Source organism: Sinohyriopsis cumingii, chromosome 17 (genome assembly GCF_028554795.1).
Source record: "Sinohyriopsis cumingii isolate HCF-2022 chromosome 17, ASM2855479v2, whole genome shotgun sequence".
Classification (NCBI taxonomy): Eukaryota; Metazoa; Mollusca; class Bivalvia; order Unionida; family Unionidae; genus Sinohyriopsis; species Sinohyriopsis cumingii.
The window spans coordinates 33,714,306-33,735,291 of record NC_142977.1 but is presented as its reverse complement, the minus strand read 5'-3'; the positions used below and the strand labels follow the sequence as shown (position 1 = coordinate 33,735,291).

Sequence of the window (20,986 nt, the reverse complement as noted above, 5' to 3'; positions counted from 1 at the left end):
ACATCACCATATAAAGGAGTGTGGTCTGGTGGTTGGCAGGATTAGGCCCCGATTTTAAATACATCAGCCACATTTTGTAAGTTTCTATACATATTTTTGTTAGTGATTCATTGGAAATGTATTCCTTTAACTATATCACATAAAACTTAATGTGTGGAAACGTAATTGTTGATTGACCAAACAGGAGGACCTCAAAGGTCATGACTGTTTTACTGAAGTTGTGCCCTTAAGGTAGAAGAGCACTCAAACATTTTAGATCCAGAATTATTTGTACTGAAAACAGTCCAGGGTTGCATCATAGAAAGTAAGTCAAAATTCACAAAATGTGGAGTTACCAGTTCTTTTTCTTTAGTATGGGTATTATTGTCATATGATGCTCTCAACTGGATATTACATGAACCATTTTTACAATATTTTATCTCTTCCTTGTTTCCAGATTTTTTAAGTGTTCTATAGAGATGTTGAATGACATCCACTTTTAGAAAATGAAAGAAAATTCATCATTTACCGTGTATGAAATACTCAAAGTAGCGGGTCCTATGTAGGACATGATTAAATGTATACCAAACATTGCATGCATCAAGACGTATTGGACCTTTCTTTTTTTTCAGTAAAATATTTTCTTTATGTGAATAAATGAATCATTTTAGTGTGAAAATTAACCAGATTAATAAAGTTTACAAACTGCTTCAATCAGATTGCATGGCAACATGTATATTTGGGCCCATGTGAAAATTTTAGTCTAGAAGATAATTTTTTTAAGATAACTTTATAATCTGTTGCAAAATGACTTAATTAAAAGACGTATTTACTGAAGATTATAAAAATTAAACTCGATAATTTGTTTCTGTAGTATCCTTTAAAAACTGGAAAGGTTAATGAAGGTTTTTGGAATATTGCTTCTAAACCAGTATACACATTATCCAGTATACACATAAGCCAGTCAATCCAGTTGCCACCTAGGTACCAATATTAATTTCGGTCCTGCAGTCTACAATTTACAACTAAAATCTAATCATTTACATTGTACAGTTTACATGGTTAACATTTTAAAAATAAAAATAAAGGTCTTGTTCAGTACATTTTATTTATTGAAATAAGAATATCTTTAAATATATTGCTTATCACAGTACAGATAAATATATACTATTATTCTTATGTAATATGTAAAAAATATTACCAAAAACATTTTTAAAATATGAGATTGTACATGTTAAAATCATGACAATCTGAGCAATAGAAAGTATCAGTTGATGACAGTGACAAAATATAGTTTTGTGATACAAACATACACAGATTAAGCCAGAGTAACTCAGTGGTTAGCATGTCTGTTTTGCAACCAAAAAGGTAAATGTCTGAATCCTGCTATCAGATCAGTACAAGTCGGCTACTGCTGTGCAAGGCCCTTTACATCAATTGTCTATAGATTTAATAATATCTATGTAATTTTGTGCATTAAACACCAACCCAAACTAAAATAAGCATCAATAAATGCTGTCAATAATCAAAATGGATGCAATATACAGCCTTGCAATATGCATCAAGCTGTAACACTAACCAGATGTACTCCCAAAGTACTGGGCCACTCTCACCCATATAAAGTAGTAGCCCTAACCAGATGTACTCCCTAAATATTGGGCCACTAGTCCATTATCAAGCAGTAGCCCTAACCAGATCATCATCCCAAAAAGACCGTCACAAATTTCTTTTCTTGATCTCTGCACATATTTGGAAGCAAATGAATACACTTTCAAAGCGTGATGAGCATTTGAACACCATTTGAACGACAACAAGGTGCCAATCAGTGTTTTAATATTGTGACTATTAGACATGAAATGTTTGATCATTGTATATTTGGCTATAATTTTTGAGAGACTTAGTAAAAATGTGCAAATGATAACAAAGAAAATCTTGAAACCAATTACATTCACTAGATGAAAATGGCATATATATATATATATATATATATATATATATATATATATATATATAATGTAAGAATGCTTCAAGTCAATTTTCATTATAATGACCTAGACACAAGTGATATCTGTAGATAATATTGGTATGGTAGAAGGGGCAACATTTTGTCTTGATAACATTCTAACTTTTGGTAATTTATGAGAAAATCACTTTTAAATAAAACGAGTTCCTGTCTACAAAAATGTACATAATAATGAAACCTATCTAGGATGGACCACACAACTTGCAGAACACAAAACATGTCAAGACAATGATCACAATACAGTAAATACTTAAAAATCCATGTACATTATGCCTTTATTATGGTACCATCTATACTTATTTATTAATAGAATCCAATTGCAAACTGCACAAACCTCAATCTGCAATTGCATAATACGTCAGCAGGTTTGGGTCCATTCATTTTATTAGGAATAATCAGTAAAACAAATTACATAGACCCTGACCTGACAGTGTATTATGTCATCAAGGTCTAGAACTTCTTTTCTAAGCATACACTAACTTAAAATATTAAATAAATCTGCATTTTTTATATACCCAGCAAAATATATGGCATGCACATATCACAAACTACAGAACATCAAAACCTACCATTGGAGAGTGGCATCTCATGTTGAACAAAACTGCTGACATGAGGTAGCTGGTTGTTCAGAACACGACATTCTATACATGGTGACCAGTATAACAGTTGGAGGAAGCACCTGGTTAAGAATCAGTGACCCATAGAAAACTATTGGCATGCTTTCTCGCATACCCACATTGGCTGAGACTGGAGCCCACATGGACAGAGGTAAGATGGCAGTGATTGATAAAGGCAAACACTTTGAACCACTTGGCCACCCAGGGCCCCAAGATGAATTGCATATAATTTACGCATACCTGACTTATGTACAACTCCTTAAGGGTGAATCTTACCAGTGATATTGGAACACATAATTGAAGTGTGCATAGACTCTTATTCTGCGAGACATTTTTTAAAATGTAAACTCAATTAAGAAGCTTTAGGATGATTTTTTTTATAATAAATTTTGATTGTATATTTTGAGAACTTTATATTTTTACACACCGTTTAAAGAATTTTAACAGATTTACATTTTTCATTGTGTAGAACTACATTTCTATGTTAATCTGATAGGATTTAGGATTTATTTTCCTAAGAGTAATTTGCAATTCTTTCTCTTTACAAGTAAATTTTATATAGCCAGTTTGTTCTGAGGTGCCATTAACCCCCACCCCCTTCTCTCATACATATATATATATATATATATATATATATATATATATATATATATACATGCGTACATCCAACTTTGTTGCAAAAAATAAAAACCATGCAGGATCAAGATAGTGCAGATCATGACGCAACATTTTTCAGTGGCAGATATAAGCCACGTCAGATCAACTTTATGTGTCTTCCCAACATAACTCTATATGGCTTATCATTGTTGTGAGAATTTGATGTGTTCTGAATCTCTTGGTTGTGGTTTAGACATTAAAGGAGCTGGATTGAAACTCTGTTTTAATGATTGAATAAAATATAATTAGAGATATGAGCATTCATTTAATACAGCTGCAATAGCAAGATTTTCAAGCTGGCCACCATATCGGATGCAAGACCAGGCAATTTTCACTTGAGGCCATCTGTATAAAATATCAAGTAGATACATAAAACCCAATGTTAATATGATCAGCCATTTAGGATGAGAGGTAATAAGATTTTCAAGATGGCTATGTTGGACATAGTGTATGAAGTATTTTGGCAAAAAACCAAGGTCAGTATGTTTGGCAAAAAACCCCAAGTTAATATATTTTGCAAAACATCCATGTCAATATGTTGATATATTCTGGAAAAGTAGTGATGGCAAGATTTTCAATATGGCCACCATTGACCAACTAGATGTTACAAGAAATGGCTGTCATGTCTGTTGCTGGATTGGTACCATTTCTATAAGTATGTCATGAGAAGTAGTTTTGATAGAAATTCTGTCAATAAGACCAACCATTTAATAGAATTGTGATAATACGACCTTCAAGATGGCTGCCATGGCACCATATTGGAAGTGCAAGGGTCACAATTTTCATTATGTAGGCTCTGCAATAAATGTTTGCATAAAGTTTCATGGCAATCCCTTTGGAGGTTTGGTTTAGTTCTGTGGCAATAGCAACTTTTTGTAATGAATGGATGATGGGGCATCACCTAGGTGATAATAAAGTTTCATGGCAATCCCTTTGGAGGTTTGGTGTAGTTCTGTGGCAATAACAAACTTTTTGTAATGGATGGATGATGGGGCATCACCTAGGTGATAATAAAAAACATGCTAAGAAATGGTTGTTGTTGTTGTAGGGTTTAACACCATTTTTCAGCACATGATAGGCTATACATGGTGGCCAGTATTAATGGTGGAGGAAGAACCCGGGAAAACCCCAGAAAGAACCACCGACCCACGAGAAACTACTGGCAAGCTTTCTCACATACCCACATTAGCTGAATCCGAGACTCGAACTGAGCTAAGAAATGGACCATTGTATAATCAATAATAAACTTGAGCTAATGGATGGTGACGGGCCTTGGCATACTCATACAGATGGGCCATTATGTAATTTCTTCTGGTCTTTGACCAGCCAAGCTAAAATGTTTGTATGCAATTTATACTTGCATAGATCAGAACCTGAGACCATTCTGTAGCAAAAATCCTGACTGAATTCTTGCTGTATGTTTACAGTGGTCATTATGCACCAAACATATACCATTAATTTCTGTGTAGTGATTGAATAATGCAGGCCAACTATACTAGAGGTCTTGTATCATTAGTCTTCATGGAAAATTGGGTATGATTATGATAGGTTACAGAATGTTTATGTGATGCCAAACTCTAAAGAAATAGTCTCAATAAAAAAGTCTTAGAGATGTTTAATGTTGGAATTTTTACATTTTATCTACATTTTTACATTTCTGTATTCTTTTAAAGCTGTGTATCTCGTGGGGGTGTTGTATCCCAAGGAAAGTTTTACGAAAGGTTTTATATTGTAAGACATTCATAGTAAATGAGCATAATGGAATGTCATTCATAGTAAATGAGCATAATGGAATGTCATTCATAGTAAATGAGCATAACGGAATGTCATTCATAGTAAATGAGCATAATGGAATGTCATTCATTGTAAATGAGGATAATGGAATGTCATTCATTGTAAATGAGCATAATGGAATGTCATTCATAGTAAATGAGCATAATGGAATGTCATTCATAGTAAATGAGCATAATGGAATGTCATTCATTGTAAATGAGCATAATGGAATGTCATTCATGGTAAATGAGCATAATGGAATGTCATTCATAGTAAATGAGCATAATGGAATGTCATTCTTTGTAAATGAGCATAATGGAATGTCATTCATTGTAAATGAGAACAGATGTTGTTAACTGTAAAACGAAGAAATACAATGGTACAGACAGTAGTACTGAAAGTAATTTTACCCAGGTAGATGTAAGAGGATACAATCTTTACCCAGGTAGATGTAAGAGGATACAATCTTTACCCAGGTCAATGCAGGAGCATACAATCTTTACCTAGGTAGATGTAGGAGAATAATATAGCCACCCAGGTAGATGAAGGAGTGTAAAATCTTCACCCAGGAAGATGTAGGGTGTAAAATCTTCACCCAGGTAGATGCAGGAGCATAAAAGCTTTACCCATGTAATGCAGGAATGTAAAATCTTCATCCCGGTAGATGCAGGAGTGTAAAATCTTCACCCAGGTAGATGCAGAAGCATATAATATTTACCCAGATAATGTAGGAGACAGTGTAAAATCTTTACCTAGGTAGGGGTGTAAAGTATTTATGCAGGTAGATGTAGGAGTGTAAAATCTTTACCAAAGTAGGAGTGTAAAGTATTTATCCAGGTCAATGAAATAGTGTCAAATCTTTACCTAGGTAGGGGTTAAAGTATTTTTACCCAGATAGATGTAGGAGCTTACAATCATTAGTCCTAAATAGCATAGATGATTAGGAGGCAAGAGGTGGACAGTTTGTGGATGATGGTGGAACAAAAAAGGATTCAAGCATGATTGCTGAGGCTGCTGATGGCTTGTTTTTGACACTGGTTCACTGGCTGCCTATTCTTAAGAGCCAATTGGCTGATTATGTCATGTGACTGTCTTTTTGTCATGTGACTGTCTTTGACAATTGCCTCTTTATAAATAATTAGCTCAACTCTAATTATGTTAATTGCGTTTGTGATATGCATGGCTGGTCTGAATATATATATAGATTAGTTTTGTTGCTGTATGCTGAGGAAACTACAGTTAAGTGAATTTGACATGCAGCTTAATCTCAACTGTAATGACTTGTAATGACTTGTTCAGATCAAACATGGCCAGTGAGTATATATCAATAATTATATGTAGAACAACCAGCCCTCCAACACCACAGAGTCAAGGTCAAAGGTCACTATTTATTTTTTGGAATTAAGTTTTTTGAACACAATAACTGGAACAAATACTGATTAATCTGTTTCAAACTGAAATTGTGAATAAAATAACTGGAACAAATACAAGTACAAGTCTCAATCAGCTTTCTGACAAACTGGATAAGCAGCATTGTCTCAGCATGGTTTATGAACACGTGCTCAAAACATGTACTGATTGTTTTCAATCATACTTAGCATTATGGTGAATCTTCGCAATTTGATAACAGCATTCCACAAGCTTTAAGTCATCAGAGACCACTACTCTAATGTCTGCACTAACAGTAAAACCTGTTAACAGAATATCTTTGACAAATACAAGTGATACTGACCAAGGCCAGTACATCTCATCGTCATCTTGGACAAGTTAGATAATAAACACTGTGTGACCTAAAATTTCAATGTCAAGGGTTATCACGTAAACTTTTAAACAAAATGGCTTGTAAAATTTCTCAAGTATTTTGAAAATCAAAATATGAACTAAATTTCAGATCTCCCATCCATCTCACCATAGTGAAACATGGCGATATTCTCCATCTAATATAAAATACTCCATTTCCATAAAATGGTCTGCATGCCCTTGAGGATGTCAAATAGGCTCTATATGTACCCACATCATAAGAGGCAAACTAATGGAGGCCTTAGGATGTGTCCCATGATCATGTTACAGCTGAGGTATTGCACTTTTTTAAGAAGTGCAGATCTATATTGTAAGGATTTCACCATTTTTGGCCCTCCTTTTTGGTTTGTGTAGCCAGGTTTGTGCTGATATGCTCTTAAACCCTAAAAATAAATACATAAATAAAATAAACTGTTACTCAAATGTAAACACTATGACACCATATCAAGCTGCTTATTTGTGTCATGTATTCAACTCTTACATTTTGGTTTCTGTTTATGTATATTTGAATTCAATCTTAATTGTTTTATAATTTCATACAATTTCAAAATACATTTCCCACAGGAAACTTTCATTTGAGATGTTTGGCTGTGAAATCTAAGTTGTAATCTCTGCTATAAATTTGTAAAATCTATCTGCATAGATGTCAGGTGGTTCAGTCGAATGTTCTTTGCAGCAGTGTTTCATGTCCTTGAAAAATTTTCCAAATCTTTGCCGACACTGAAAAAGCGTAAAAAAGTCGATGATTCCAAGGTAGTACCTATGATTCACTCCATCAATGATGTGAAGATTGTTCAAACAGTTTGGTAATAATCTCCTGTTCTGGACAGGTGAACCTAGCACTGATGACGATGTTAGTGATGTAAGTGTTGCAGCATGACTTCTCTTATTCCGAATTTGATTGCTGGACCGACCAGGGGAGAGAACCATCTCTACCTCCCCGGGAACGCTTACAGCATCAGCACCATGATCTTCTGGAAGAACCGTTGATTCAGATGAGTGGGTATGGGATGTGGAGACGGCATCATGACCAGATCTAAAATTAATATTGTCAAATCTGAATAAGCATATTTATTCTCTCAAAATAAATTATAGGGCTGTGATTGGTAAATTATCAAGATATAAAATCCAGTATTCTCTTACAATTTACTCTAGTGGTGTAAGTATTCCAATAAAGTCTTGACCAGATCAAGTGAATTAGAACTGGATTGTATGTCACATGACAACTAGGTACAACTGGTAAAGGAAAATTGTGGACAACCTATACTTTAAAAGTTAAAATGCAAATATCTAATTTACGATCCAAATACACTGAAACCCTGCTTATAGCATGGTGGTCAAGGTCTACAAAGAGCTATTATGCTATTTTCCATATCATGCAATATTCATCAAAGTCAGTTAACTGTATGTGAATCCTCTATACAAGAGGGAGTGGGGGTTGAGGGTATCCTCTTAGTTACCAGTATACAAGATGGAGTGGGGGTTGGGGGTATCATCTTAGTTACCAGTATACAAGATGGAGTGGGGGTTGGGGGGGTATCCTCTTAGTTACCACTATACAAGATGGAGTGCGTCTATGGGGTATCCTCTTAGTTACCATTATACAAGATGGAGTGGGTTTAGGGGGTATCCTCTTAGTTACCAGTATACAAGATGGAGTGGGGGTTCCAAGGGAGAGAAAGGGTCTAAGTTTTGACCTAAAATAAAACGTAAAAAAGAGACATCAGGAGTTTCTAAAAAGAAACTTGCACTTTATAATAATAATAATAATAATAATAATAATAATAATAATTATTATTATTATTATTATTATTTTATGAGGTTAACTTAGTTATACTATTCTTTACTGAGGTCCTCATTACGACCAAATTATTGTAAATAAAAAGAACTGCAACCAATGCAACAAACAAACATATAATAATAATAGACATGCTTAAAAACATTAAGTGTTAAAAGCACAAAGTGTATATAAAAGGCTTTAAGAGAATAAATTGGAGAACATGTATTTCAATATTTACAATTACAACTGCCTTTTGAAATAAACATCATAAAGTATTGTTTTGAATCAATTTCTGATCTAATGGTTACAGGCAGTTTATTCCATACAATGGCACCAGAGTAAGCAAATGATTTTTTAAAGAAAAGTATTTACTTTTGGAAATCGTGTTCTGTAATTATCATTTATTATCAATCTTAATTTAGGTCCTTGGAAATCTTCTGAAGTTCATTCTCTACTTTGAACAATAATATGGATCTGTGGTAGGCAAATCCTTTTTTAAATTCCAGTCATTTCAATTCTTAAGTTCATTCTTTACTTAATATTAACTTGTGGAAGGCAAATCCATATTTAAATTTCAGTCATTCAAGAATTCTGGATGGTGCATTAAATAGGAAATTTAGGATAATTCATGCTGCCCTGTTTTATGTTTGCGGATTGTTTCAATATTACTTTCAGTTTCATTTCCCCATATTGTGTTGTTGCTGTTGTTGTTGCTGTTGTTGGGTTTAACGCCATTTTTCAGCACACGATAGGCTATGCATGGCGGCCAGTATTAATGGTGGAGGAAGAACCCTGGAAAACTCTGGGAAGAACCACCGACCCACAAGAAGCTACTAGCAAGCTTTCTCACATACCCACATTGGCCGAATCTGAGACTCGAACCCACGCTGACAGAGGTGAGATGGCAGTGATCCGTAACGGAGAGCGCTTTAGACCACTCGGCCACTCGGAGCCCCTCCCATATTGTGCAGAAGTAGTCCAAAAAGAGGAAGAAACAATGCACTGTAAAATAATTTCTGATCACTGAGTGGTAGATAACTTTTGATCAATAGTTTTTTAAAATAATTTCAGATCCCTCTATACCAAGTTCATTATTTTGTACATTTTGACCAAGAATAGTTTCACATAAGCCTAACACATCGACTTTTCTTTTCTGATTCAGTGTCAGTTTTAACTCACCAAGTTTAGGCAAAATGTGTCGAATACTGAAATTGCCATTTGATGCCCTTTCTTAATTGGACCTAGTGAAGCAGAAGTAGGTATAGACATTGAGGACTCACCTGTAACATTTACAGTTATGTCACTGTAACAGTCTGCATATGAGATGGACCACCAGTCTCAGACCAATGAGTTTCAGTATTACTATGTGTAGTGGTGTAGTAGACTCAGACCAATGAGTTTCAGCATCACTACATGTATTGGTGTCAGTAGACTCAGACCAATGAGTTTCAGCATTACTACATGTATTGGTGTCAGTAGACTTGGACCAATGAGTTTCAGCATCACTAAATGTATTGGTGTCAGTAGACTTGGACCAATGAGTTTCAGCATTACTGTGTGTATTGGTGTCAGTAGACTCACACCAATGAGTTTCAGCATTACTGTGTGTATTAGTGTCAGTATACTCACACCAATGAGTTTCAGCATCACTAAATGTATTGGTGTCAGTAGACTTGGACCAATGAGTTTCAGCCTTACTGTGTGTATTGGTGTCAGTAGACTCACACCAATGAGTTTCAGCATTACTGTGTGTATTAGTGTCAGTATACTCACACCAATGAGTTTCAGCATCACTAAATGTATTGGTGTCAGTAGACTTGGACCAATGAGTTTCAGCATTACTGTGTGTATTGGTGTCAGCAGACTCAGACCAATGAGTTTCAGCATTACTACATGTACTGGTGTCAGTAGACTTGGACCAATGAGTTTCAGTATTATGTGTATTGGTGTCAGTAGACTCAGACCAATGAGTTTCAGCATTACTATGTTTATTGGTGTCAGTAGACTCAGACCAATGAGTTTCAGTATTACTATGTGTATTGGTGTCAGTAGACTCAGACCAATGAGTTTCAGCATTACTACATGTATTGGTGTCAGCAGACTCAGACCAATGAGTTTCAGCATTACTACATTTATTGGTGTCAATAGACTCAGACCAATGAGTTTCAGTATTGCTACGTGTATTGGTGTCAGTAGACTTGGACCAATGAGTTTCAGCATTACTACATGTATTGGTGTCAGTAGACTCAGACCAATGAGTTTCAGCATTGCTACATTTAATGTTGTTAGTAGACTTGGGCCAATGAGTTTCAGTATTACTATATGTATTGGTGTCAGTAGACTCAGACCAATGAGTTTCAGCATTACTATGTGTACTGGTGTCAGTAGACTCAGACTAATGAGTTTCAGCATTACTATGTGTACTGGTGTCAGTACACTCAGACCAATGAGTTTCAGCATTACTATGTGTATTGGTGTCAGTAGACTCAGACCAATGTGTTTCAGCATTACTATGTGTATTTGTGTCAGTAGACTCAGACCAATGAGTTTCAGCATTACTACATGTATTGGTGTCAGTAGACTCAGACCAATGAGTTTCAGCATTACTATGTGTACTGGTGTCAGCTATGCCTTATGGGAAGAGAAATAATGTAACCCCCTGACTGGGACTTCCTTGTATTGGTACAAACACCAACACAGATTAGTTTTCTCACCCAATTTTTTCTAAATATATAATAACCCTGCACTCTTGCGATTTAGTTTGCAGATTCATGTCATGGTATTCATCAAGTATTACAGTGTATTATTACTTTTCACTATATAATGGTCATCAGGTGTTGTACTCTTTTACGAAAATCCGAATAATTATCTAAGTAGAATCTAGCTATATATCCTGCTCTTAGAAAAAGAAAGAAAAAAAGATCCAGAATTTTTTAAAAATTTTTATGTGTTGGAAGTAATGTGCAATGAGCGTCGCAAGTCATGTGCTATTGTTTTTTCAAAATACTGCGCATTAATACAAATAAAAATATGTTAATGAGGGCAATGGAGGCAACCTGTCAACCATAAGGAAATAAGTTCTACACATAAGAAAAGCTGTCTTAACATGTCAGTAGGCTCAGACCAATGTGAACATGAATTACTATTTGAAACCAATACAAGCTAAACCACTCGAATATCATTATTTGATATTTGTACGGGCATGCTCATCTTTAACTAATAGTAAATTATCTATGTAGTACAATATCTATGTATGTAGCCCCAGTGTATATACTATTACTATAATTAATTACTTTTACATAGCATTTACTTGTATGTTACAAGAATCATTGGATTTACTACCAGCAACAGGATGTTTTAGGATGTCTATATAACCACTGGGTTTGTGTGAGTTACCACAGTGATGACAAGGACATGGATGGTCGCTACAGGTGAAACACACAGTCTCCAGACAAAAGAAAAATGATTTCTAGTGCAAAACACATAACATGTAGAATAAGCAATTGCAAAATCTAAGGTCATTTCTTCTTTGCTGGGCCATCAGTTCATATGCACTGAGTACAGCGTTTCTTTATGGCCATACCATCCACACAAGTTACACTATATTATTTTCCCTGCAAACATCAGTGCTGTGTCCTTTTACCCCAAAGTAGAAGTAGTTGGTGGGATGTTGATGTAAGTATCAATGCCTTCTGATTTAGATGAATGTGGTCTCCATGATGCATGGTACACCAAATCATTATGATCAATGAAGAGCAACTCAAGTTTTCACACATGGTTTGCAGAACTGAATATAAGCATCACCATGTGGCAGTAGTCCAGGCTGAATTAAACTTTCAAAGTCTTCTCCATTTGTCTCCATGGAAAGACCACTGACAAAAACAACCACTGTTTTGTATGGAGTTAAATCCATATTTATCAAAGCCTCTGTTATTGTTCTAATTTTGGCAACTCTGTGAGTATGCACAAAGGTGTCTCTTTAATCACACGTTTTTACTCCTTTTAGTAGTTGTTTGCCAATAAGCAGTGTCTTTGTGATGCGTGAGTCTCTGCCTGCCTGTTTTGGTAATCCGGGCTTGGATTTTGACCTACTGATGTGTGGTGAGTTTTCATTTTTGTTGAGGCAGTTCAAAGGTCAGTCTATTAACATATTACTATCTGTCCTCTTTTTACCATGAATGCATTCTATTCCCCAGCTATCAATTCAAACCCTTGTTTTTTCTCATCTACCTATCTATCAATTCATACCCTTTTTTCTAATCTACCTATCTATCGATTCAAACTCTTCCTTTTTTCTCATCTATCTGTGAATTGAAACCCATGTTTTTTCTCATCTACCTATCTATCGATTCAAACTCTTCCTTTTTCCTCACCTACCTATATATTCAAACCCATTTTCTCATCTACCTATTTATCAATTCAAACCATTCAATTTATCTCATCTACCTATCAAGTCAAACCCTTCCTTTTCTTTCTCATCTACCTATTAATTAAAACCTTTTCTTCCTTCTCATATACATACCTTCTTTTTTTCTTTTTCAAGAACTTTAATTTTTTTCGCATAATTTTTTTTAATGTGCAAAAAATAGTAAGATGACAACAAAATAAACTGTATTTCTAGAATAAAAATACCAAAATTTTCAAGAAACATCCCATAGTTTATTTCACCTTATTATGTAAACTATTGTGATATTATGTTTCTATATTTTTTGGCAGGATCATTAGGCTCTCAAGGGCAAGTTCAATTTTCCAATGCATGGAATAAGGTGACTTTTATCAAATTTGTCCAGCCAAATATCATCATCATCCTTATCATCACTGTCATCATTATCATCTTTGTTATTTATTGCCAAGTTAACTTTTTTGCAGTAGTTTTTCTTTCCATGCTGATTTTTTTGCAACATTGTTTTTTGTTTATAAGTTTCTAATCAAAGATGTTTTTGAACATTCATTGTAACTGAAGTGAGAAACTTTCATATTTAAACAAATGCATTATCATGAAGGAGAATCTATAAATACGATTCTTAAATCTTTATTTATAAAATTTAGGAAGATACTGTGTTCATTCAGTAATAGGAAGATACTGTGTTCATTCAGCAATAGGAAGATATTGTGTTCATTGACAGCAATAGGAAGATACTGTGTTCATTCAGTAATAGGAAGATACTGTGTTCATTCAGCAATAGGAAGATATTGTGTTCATTGACAGCAATAGGAAGATACTGTGTTCATTCAGCAATAGGAAGATATTGTGTTCATTGACAGCAATAGGAAGATACTGTGTTCATTCAGCAATAGGAAGATACTGTGTTCATTCATTAATAGGAAGATACTGTGTTCATTCAGTAATATGAAGATACTGTGTTCGTTCAGCAATAGGAAGATACTGTGTTCATTCAGCAATAAGAAGATACTGTGTTCATTCAGCAATAGGAAGATACTGTGTTCACTCAGCAATAGGAAGATAAATCCAGCAGAGCCTAGACAACATAGGGAGATGGGTGGACAAATGGGGTTTCAAAATATCTCATGAAAAAACTGTGGCAATCATATTCACCCCCAAACGAAATAACAGCCTAGTCTATCCAAACTTCAATATACAAAATCAATTAATCAAATACGTAACAGTAGTAAAATTCCTAGGAATGTTCTTTGACAACCACCTCACATGGAAACAGCACATTGAACAACTCACCCAGAATTGTAACAAAGATCTCAATTTACTCAGGAACATCACAGGGACTGACTGGGAATCCAACCAGGAAACCCTCCTCATGATATATAAAAGCCTAATTAGATCAAAACTGGATTACGGTTGCCAAGAATATAACTCGGCTAAGCAACCTGTACTACAAAAACTTGACACTATCCAGAGAAAAGCCTTACTATTATGCACAGGAACACTCCCCTCAACATCATTAGAAGAACTACAAACACTAACAGGAGAACTATCCTTAAAATTACGTAGGCAAGAACTGCTCCTCCGATACTCCACCCAGACAATCATCCCACCCAAATAGCCATAAATAAGTGTAAAGTTGTCTTCAAACCCAAAATCATACCCATCACACCAAGTGGCAAAGTAATCCTTGAACTAAGAGAAAAGATACCTCTACTAAAAAAACAGGTAACAAACAATACAGACCAGAACAAATCACCATGGTTACAAAAACCACCAAGGATTAACAATGAAGCTACCAAATTAGGCAATAAAGAAGTACAAGAAAACTTACTAAAACCTGTACTGGTAAACGAAATCAACCAAAATACCAGGACTATGTTAAAATATATACCGATGGATCAAAAACAAATAAATTTTATTTGGAAAGTTAATACAAAAGGACTGCACCAGTTACCACATTGATCAAACTACTATATGAACATTACTAACTCTTGATTTAAAGCAGTACTGTAAAAAAAAGTACCAAATTACTACAATGATCATTGCTAGCTCTTGACTCCATGCAGTACTGTAAAAAAAGCACCAAATTACTACATGATCATTGCTAGCTCTTGACTCCATGCAGTACTGTAAAAAAAGCACCAAATTACTACATGATCATTGCTAGCTCTTGACTCCATGCAGTACTGTAAAAAAAAGCACCAAGTTACTATATGATCATTGCTAGCTCTTGACTCCATGCAGTAAAAAAAGCACCAAATTACTACATGATCATTGCTAGCTCTTGACTCCATGCAGTACTGTAAAAAAAAGCACCAAGTTACTATATGATCATTGCTAGCTCTTGACTCCATGCAGTAAAAAAAGCACCAAATTACTACATGATCATTGCTAGCTCTTGACTCCATGCAGTACTGTAAAAAAAAGCACCAAGTTACTACATGATCATTGCTAGCTCTTGACTCCATGCAGTACTGTAAAAAGAAAGCACCAAATTACTACATGATCATTGCTAGCTCTTGACTCCATGCAGTACTGTAAAAAAAAAGCACCAAGTTACTACATGATCATTGCTAGCTCTTGACTCCAAGCAGTACTGTAAAAAAAGCACCAAGTTACTACAATGATCATTGCTAGCTCTTGACTCCAAGCAGTACTGTATAAAAAAGCACCAAGTTACTACAATGATCATCGCTAGCTCTTGACTCCATGCAGTACTGTAAAAAAAAAAGCACCAAGTTACTACATGATCACTGCTAGCTCTTGACTCCAAGCAGTACTGTAAAAAAAGCACCAAGTTACTACATGAACATTGCTAGCTCTTGACTCCATGCACTACTGTAAAATAAGCACCAAGTTACTAGATGATCACTACTTGCTCTTGACTCCATGCAGTACTGTGAAAAAAAAGCACCAAGTTACTACATGATCATTGCTAACTCTGGACTCCATGCAGTACTGTAAAAAATCAACAGTAAGAATATTTTCCATCTACAGTTTACAAAACATAAGCACAGAACTAGCAGTAAGTAATGAGTATGTAATAACTAGTTCTCCATGGCAACTAGTACAGACCCTGTACAAAAAATTGTATTATCCTGTATAAATAACATCTCTCGCTCTCTCAATAATTTATAAAAGCCCTCAGAATTCTATACTGACAGTTTCCTCTTTTGCAATGAAATTTAAAAAATATTACTATACTCACATTTGTATTCTGGTCACAAGATTGTCTAATGTCTCTCTACATTCTGATCCATGCAGAGGATGCCTGCCAACCAACAAGCTGTAATCTCCAACGCCCAGTTCATACAGAAAGTCCACATCAGCTTTCACTTGGTGCAAAAACCATTCCTTCTGAGGACCTGGTCAAGTAAAATGCAGTTTTACACTTGTCAGATTGATATGTAACTGATAAAGTTTAACAAACCATCAAACTTTCAAGGTAAAAATTTTGTATTTTAGCTTATTCAGTTGAAAAGCCGATTTGTAGAAATGTCTCAATATAATTGATAAATAGATTGGCACAATTTTAATTGATAAACAATTATATATTCAAAGGAAGTCGTCTGGTAAACACTCCATGTTAATATAACTTTCCATCAAGGATGAGTAGCTGTAATGAGATTTGCAAGACAGCAGCCTTATTGGATACCATGCCACCACAATTTCCATTTGGTCCAACTAGGTATCACAAGAAGTCTTTTGGGAAAAATCCAATGCTGATATGACCATCCATCTAGGAGCAGAGATAAGATTATCAAGATGGCAGCCATTATTGGAAATCAGATTAAGACCGTTTGGGACCAATATGACATCATAAGAAGTTTTTGGGCAAAAAACCCACATCAATATCCCTTTCAGTTTAGGTCAAGTAGCAATAACAAGAATTTTCAGATTGCTGCCATTATGGCAATAGTGTATGTCATATTGGCACAATTTTCATTTAGAACCAATGAGACACCATAGAAAATCTTTTGGCAAAATCCCCACACTGATATGACTTTACATTCAGGAAGAGTATAAATATTTTCAAGAAGGCAGCCATCATGGCCACCAATTCAGCACCATTTTCATTCAAACTTTCAAATGAATGTGTGAATTACATGGCAATCCTCGAAGTAATTTGGATGGAGTAATGATAACAAACATGTGCTAATAAATGTATATCGGATGACTGATGAGGGACAATGGACAACAAGCCATCCCATAATCTCTTCTGATCTATGATCAGTCAATCTAAAAATGTGCATATCTTCTGAAACAGTGCGTAATGCAAGGATATAGTCAACAAACACATCTGATGATGATGATGATGATGATGATGATGTTGATGATGATGGTGATGATGATAACAAGTACTAAGTTTTGACAGCAATCCACTAAAAACTATATATATGTAAATGATGATCATACCATGTACTATGCTGGGCAGCAAACAACTGCAGCCCGTATAGTTGTATTTACAAGATTCAGCTGCAAGACAACAAGGCAACTAGCTAAAAAAAATGCAAGAGGGCATTACTTTGTCAATATGTACATCTTCAAATGATGACCACAAATTGCATGGCAATCCATTTAAAGCTGTGACACTATTTGCAAGAGACGGGCACACATTACACCTGGCTCCAAATACAAAAGGACAAAGTCACGAGCAACACCATTAATGGAGCGCCGTGATTTATCTATATGTGCATCTTCAGATGATGGTCATAACAGTTCCAAGCTGTGTGATTATCCATATTCACTAGATTTGACTGGCATTCAGGAATATAAAGACAAAGATTAAAGTGGTTAATCCAATACTATCAATTAGGTACTTGCATTCAAAAGATACTGTAGTACATTCACAACATTCAACTTCATGACAAAAAGGGCAATAACTCTTACAAAAATTGTGGGAACAAAATGATTTGTCAACTCATTCATCTTCCAAGGATGGCCATAACATTTACCAAGTTTCAAGGCAATCCAGTGAAAAAGTGTGAGACTAGTTGCATTTGTACATTGTATAATGCAATAATAATGCCTTTAATATGGAATATTTACCATACAAATATATACCTATTTATTCCAACTTCCAAACAAAATGGTCAAAAAGACTTCTAATTTGGCTAGGATGTATAATGCATGGGAAACTGTGTGGTAACAAGTATTTCAATAAGACTTATCCAATATCAGCAATGAATAGAATGTAGGTCACTGTGACCTCTGGTTAGTGGGTGTAGTACTAAAAGATGCATTCAATTATCAAGCTGTGTGATTCTCACAAAATCATGTCTCTTTTGAAGGGACTGATGCATACTAATAGCTGTGTGATTCTCACAAAAACATGTCTCTTTTGAAGGGACTGATGCACACTAATAGCTGTGTGATTCTCACAAAAACATGTCTCTTCTGAAGGGACTGATGCATACTAATAGCTGTGTGATTCTCACAAAATCATGTCTCTTTTGAAGGGACTGATGCATACTAATAGCTGTGTGATTCTCACAAAATCATGTCTCTTTTGAAGGGACTGATGCACACTAATAGCTGTGTGATTCTCACAAAAACATGTCTCTTTTGAAGGGACTGATGCATACTAATAGCTGTGTGATTCTCACAAAAACATGTCTCTTTTGAAGGGACTGATGACCGTCGATTCTAGAGGAGTAAAGATAACAAGATTTTCTGGATGCCCAGCATAGATGTCAGATCAATATAATTTTTATTCAGGACCAGCTAGACACCATATGGAGCCTTCTGACGAAATCCCTTTGTCAATATGAATTTTCATTTAGGATGAATAGTGACATCATTTCAAGATGGCTGTCACGGTATCCATATTTGAGGTCCGATCAGTACCATTTTTATTTGGATATCATAATTACTCTTCTGCAAAAATCCCAAGTTGATATGATATTCCATTTAAAAGAAGTAGCAATAACAAGATGATTTTCAAGATGGCTGCCATGGTGACCATGCTAGTCGTCAAGAAGTACCATATTTTTTCAATACCAACTATGTATTATAAGAAGTTTTCTGATGAAAACTCAATGTCGATATGACCAGGCCCAGAATTTAACATTAATTTTTTTATGGCCAGAAAATGACCTGCCCTGCTAAATCCTTACTAGTCCTTCTCACAAAACTATGCCAGACAAATATCAAAATTAACTAGTCTTCCAACTATTGAAATCATGAAAACTACTATTCCAACAAGAAATTTACTAGTCTTAGGCTAGCAGACTACCATTAGTTTAAAACCTTTATGACTTTTCTTCTAGGACAAGTAGCACAAAAAAAACACATTTAAGATGGCCATTGTGGTGGCCATATTAAATATCAAAGGGAAATAACTCTTATTTAAATCCAACCAGACACAATAAAATGTCTTTGAAAAGGCTCCATGCTGATATGGCTTTCTATTTACCATTTTTATTTAGGGCAAACTAGACACTTTTAGAAGACTTCTTGTGAAGAATCCATACCAATATAATTATCCATTCAGGAGAATTAGTGATGAGATTTTCAATATCTTCATTATGACAGCCATAATGCATGTCTGTGGGACACCGATTTCATTTAGGACAAACTAGACATCATAAAAAGTATTCTGGTGAAAAACCTGATTCTTTTATCACTTTCCATTCTGGATGTCTTTGGGTAGCAATAACAAGATGTTCACGAGGTCGCCATTGTCAGACTGCCACATTTCCAATTATAACACACTTGATAATTAGGAAGTCTTTAGTGAAAATCCATGTTGATATGAGAATCCATACAGGAAGAGTAGCAATAAGATTTCAACAAGATATCTTTTGTGGCAATATTGGATGTCTCATGGAACCATTTTCATTTAAGACAAACAGACATCATACAAAATCTTGTAGAGAAAATGCCATGTTGATTATTTTTCTGCTCAGCAGGAGTAGCAACAGCAAGGTTTTGAAGAAGAAAATCAGATCAGCACCATTGTCACTTATGACATTAAAAAAATATGTTAGTGAAAACTCCATGCTCATAAGAAGTCTGTTAGTGAAAACTCCATGCTCACAAGAAGTCTGCTAGTGAAAACTCCATGCTCATAAGAAGTCTGTTAGTGAAAACACCATGCTCATAAGAAGGCGTTGCAACAGCAAACTTGTGCTAACATATGGGTGGACAGATTTCAAACATAAGACAATAGATGACTGATGACAGAAGATGGACAATAGGCCATGTCATAAACTCCTTTCACATACTTAAAATAGAAAATACCATCATCATAGATCTTGACATGTAATAGTAATGAGCAAGGAAGATAAAACATCATTATAATTATTATAATTTTAATCCCCTTAGTCACAGATTTGCAGTGTAGTAAAAGAGATTATATAAATCATACTTTTGTCAGTCAGTCTACCATTTGTGTGATGATCACAATGACACTGAACATGAATCATGGGATTAAATGATCATTACGCTTTCAAATCACTTAGATCTAAACAGGCCACATAACACTGCAATGCTGATGTTACATGTATTGTAGACGAACACTGACTGGAACAAAACGATTTAAGTTGTATGGAAGGATGGATTTGCAATGAAGCACACTAATCCTTGCTTTTGCTCTGCAGCAGTGCGAAGTTTAGTTATCAACCAATGTTTCAGTGATTATAGGTGGTCCTACCAATGTTTCAGTGATTACAGGTGGTTCTATTTTATTTATTCAGTCTTCTACACATTTAAAGAATGACTCAATTGATGGGGGTGGGGTGGGTGCATTGAGATCACTCTTTACCCATGAAATTGAATGTGTTACTCCCAAACTTAGTTAGATGGGTTGCACTTTCACCTCAAGTATATTATGATGTCACAACCCATGTACAATTTTCATGCACAGTATTTTTCAAGCCTATATAAAAGCGTCTTATTAGAAACTACTAATGTCTCATTGGAGCATTTCATTGTCAATAAAAAAAACTACTAAT

The 20,986-nt window shown here is 35.0% G+C and overlaps 1 protein-coding gene across 2 annotated transcripts in view; it reads right to left on the bottom strand.

Moving 5' to 3' along the window:
* Positions 1-1,068: 1,068 nt before the first annotated feature.
* LOC149778392 (phosphatidylinositol 4-phosphate 5-kinase-like protein 1) overlaps positions 1,069-20,986 on the bottom strand; it is a 54,401-nt gene continuing 34,483 nt past the window's right edge. For both annotated transcript variants that reach the window (XM_089939219.1, XM_089939218.1), the window contains exons 9-10: positions 16,240-16,396; positions 1,069-7,885 (exon numbers count right to left, since the gene is read on the bottom strand). In XM_089939219.1, coding sequence (XP_089795345.1) covers positions 7,447-7,885; positions 16,240-16,396 — 596 coding nt within the window. In that variant the 3' untranslated portion in view covers positions 1,069-7,446. The remainder of the gene's footprint in view (positions 7,886-16,239; positions 16,397-20,986) is intronic.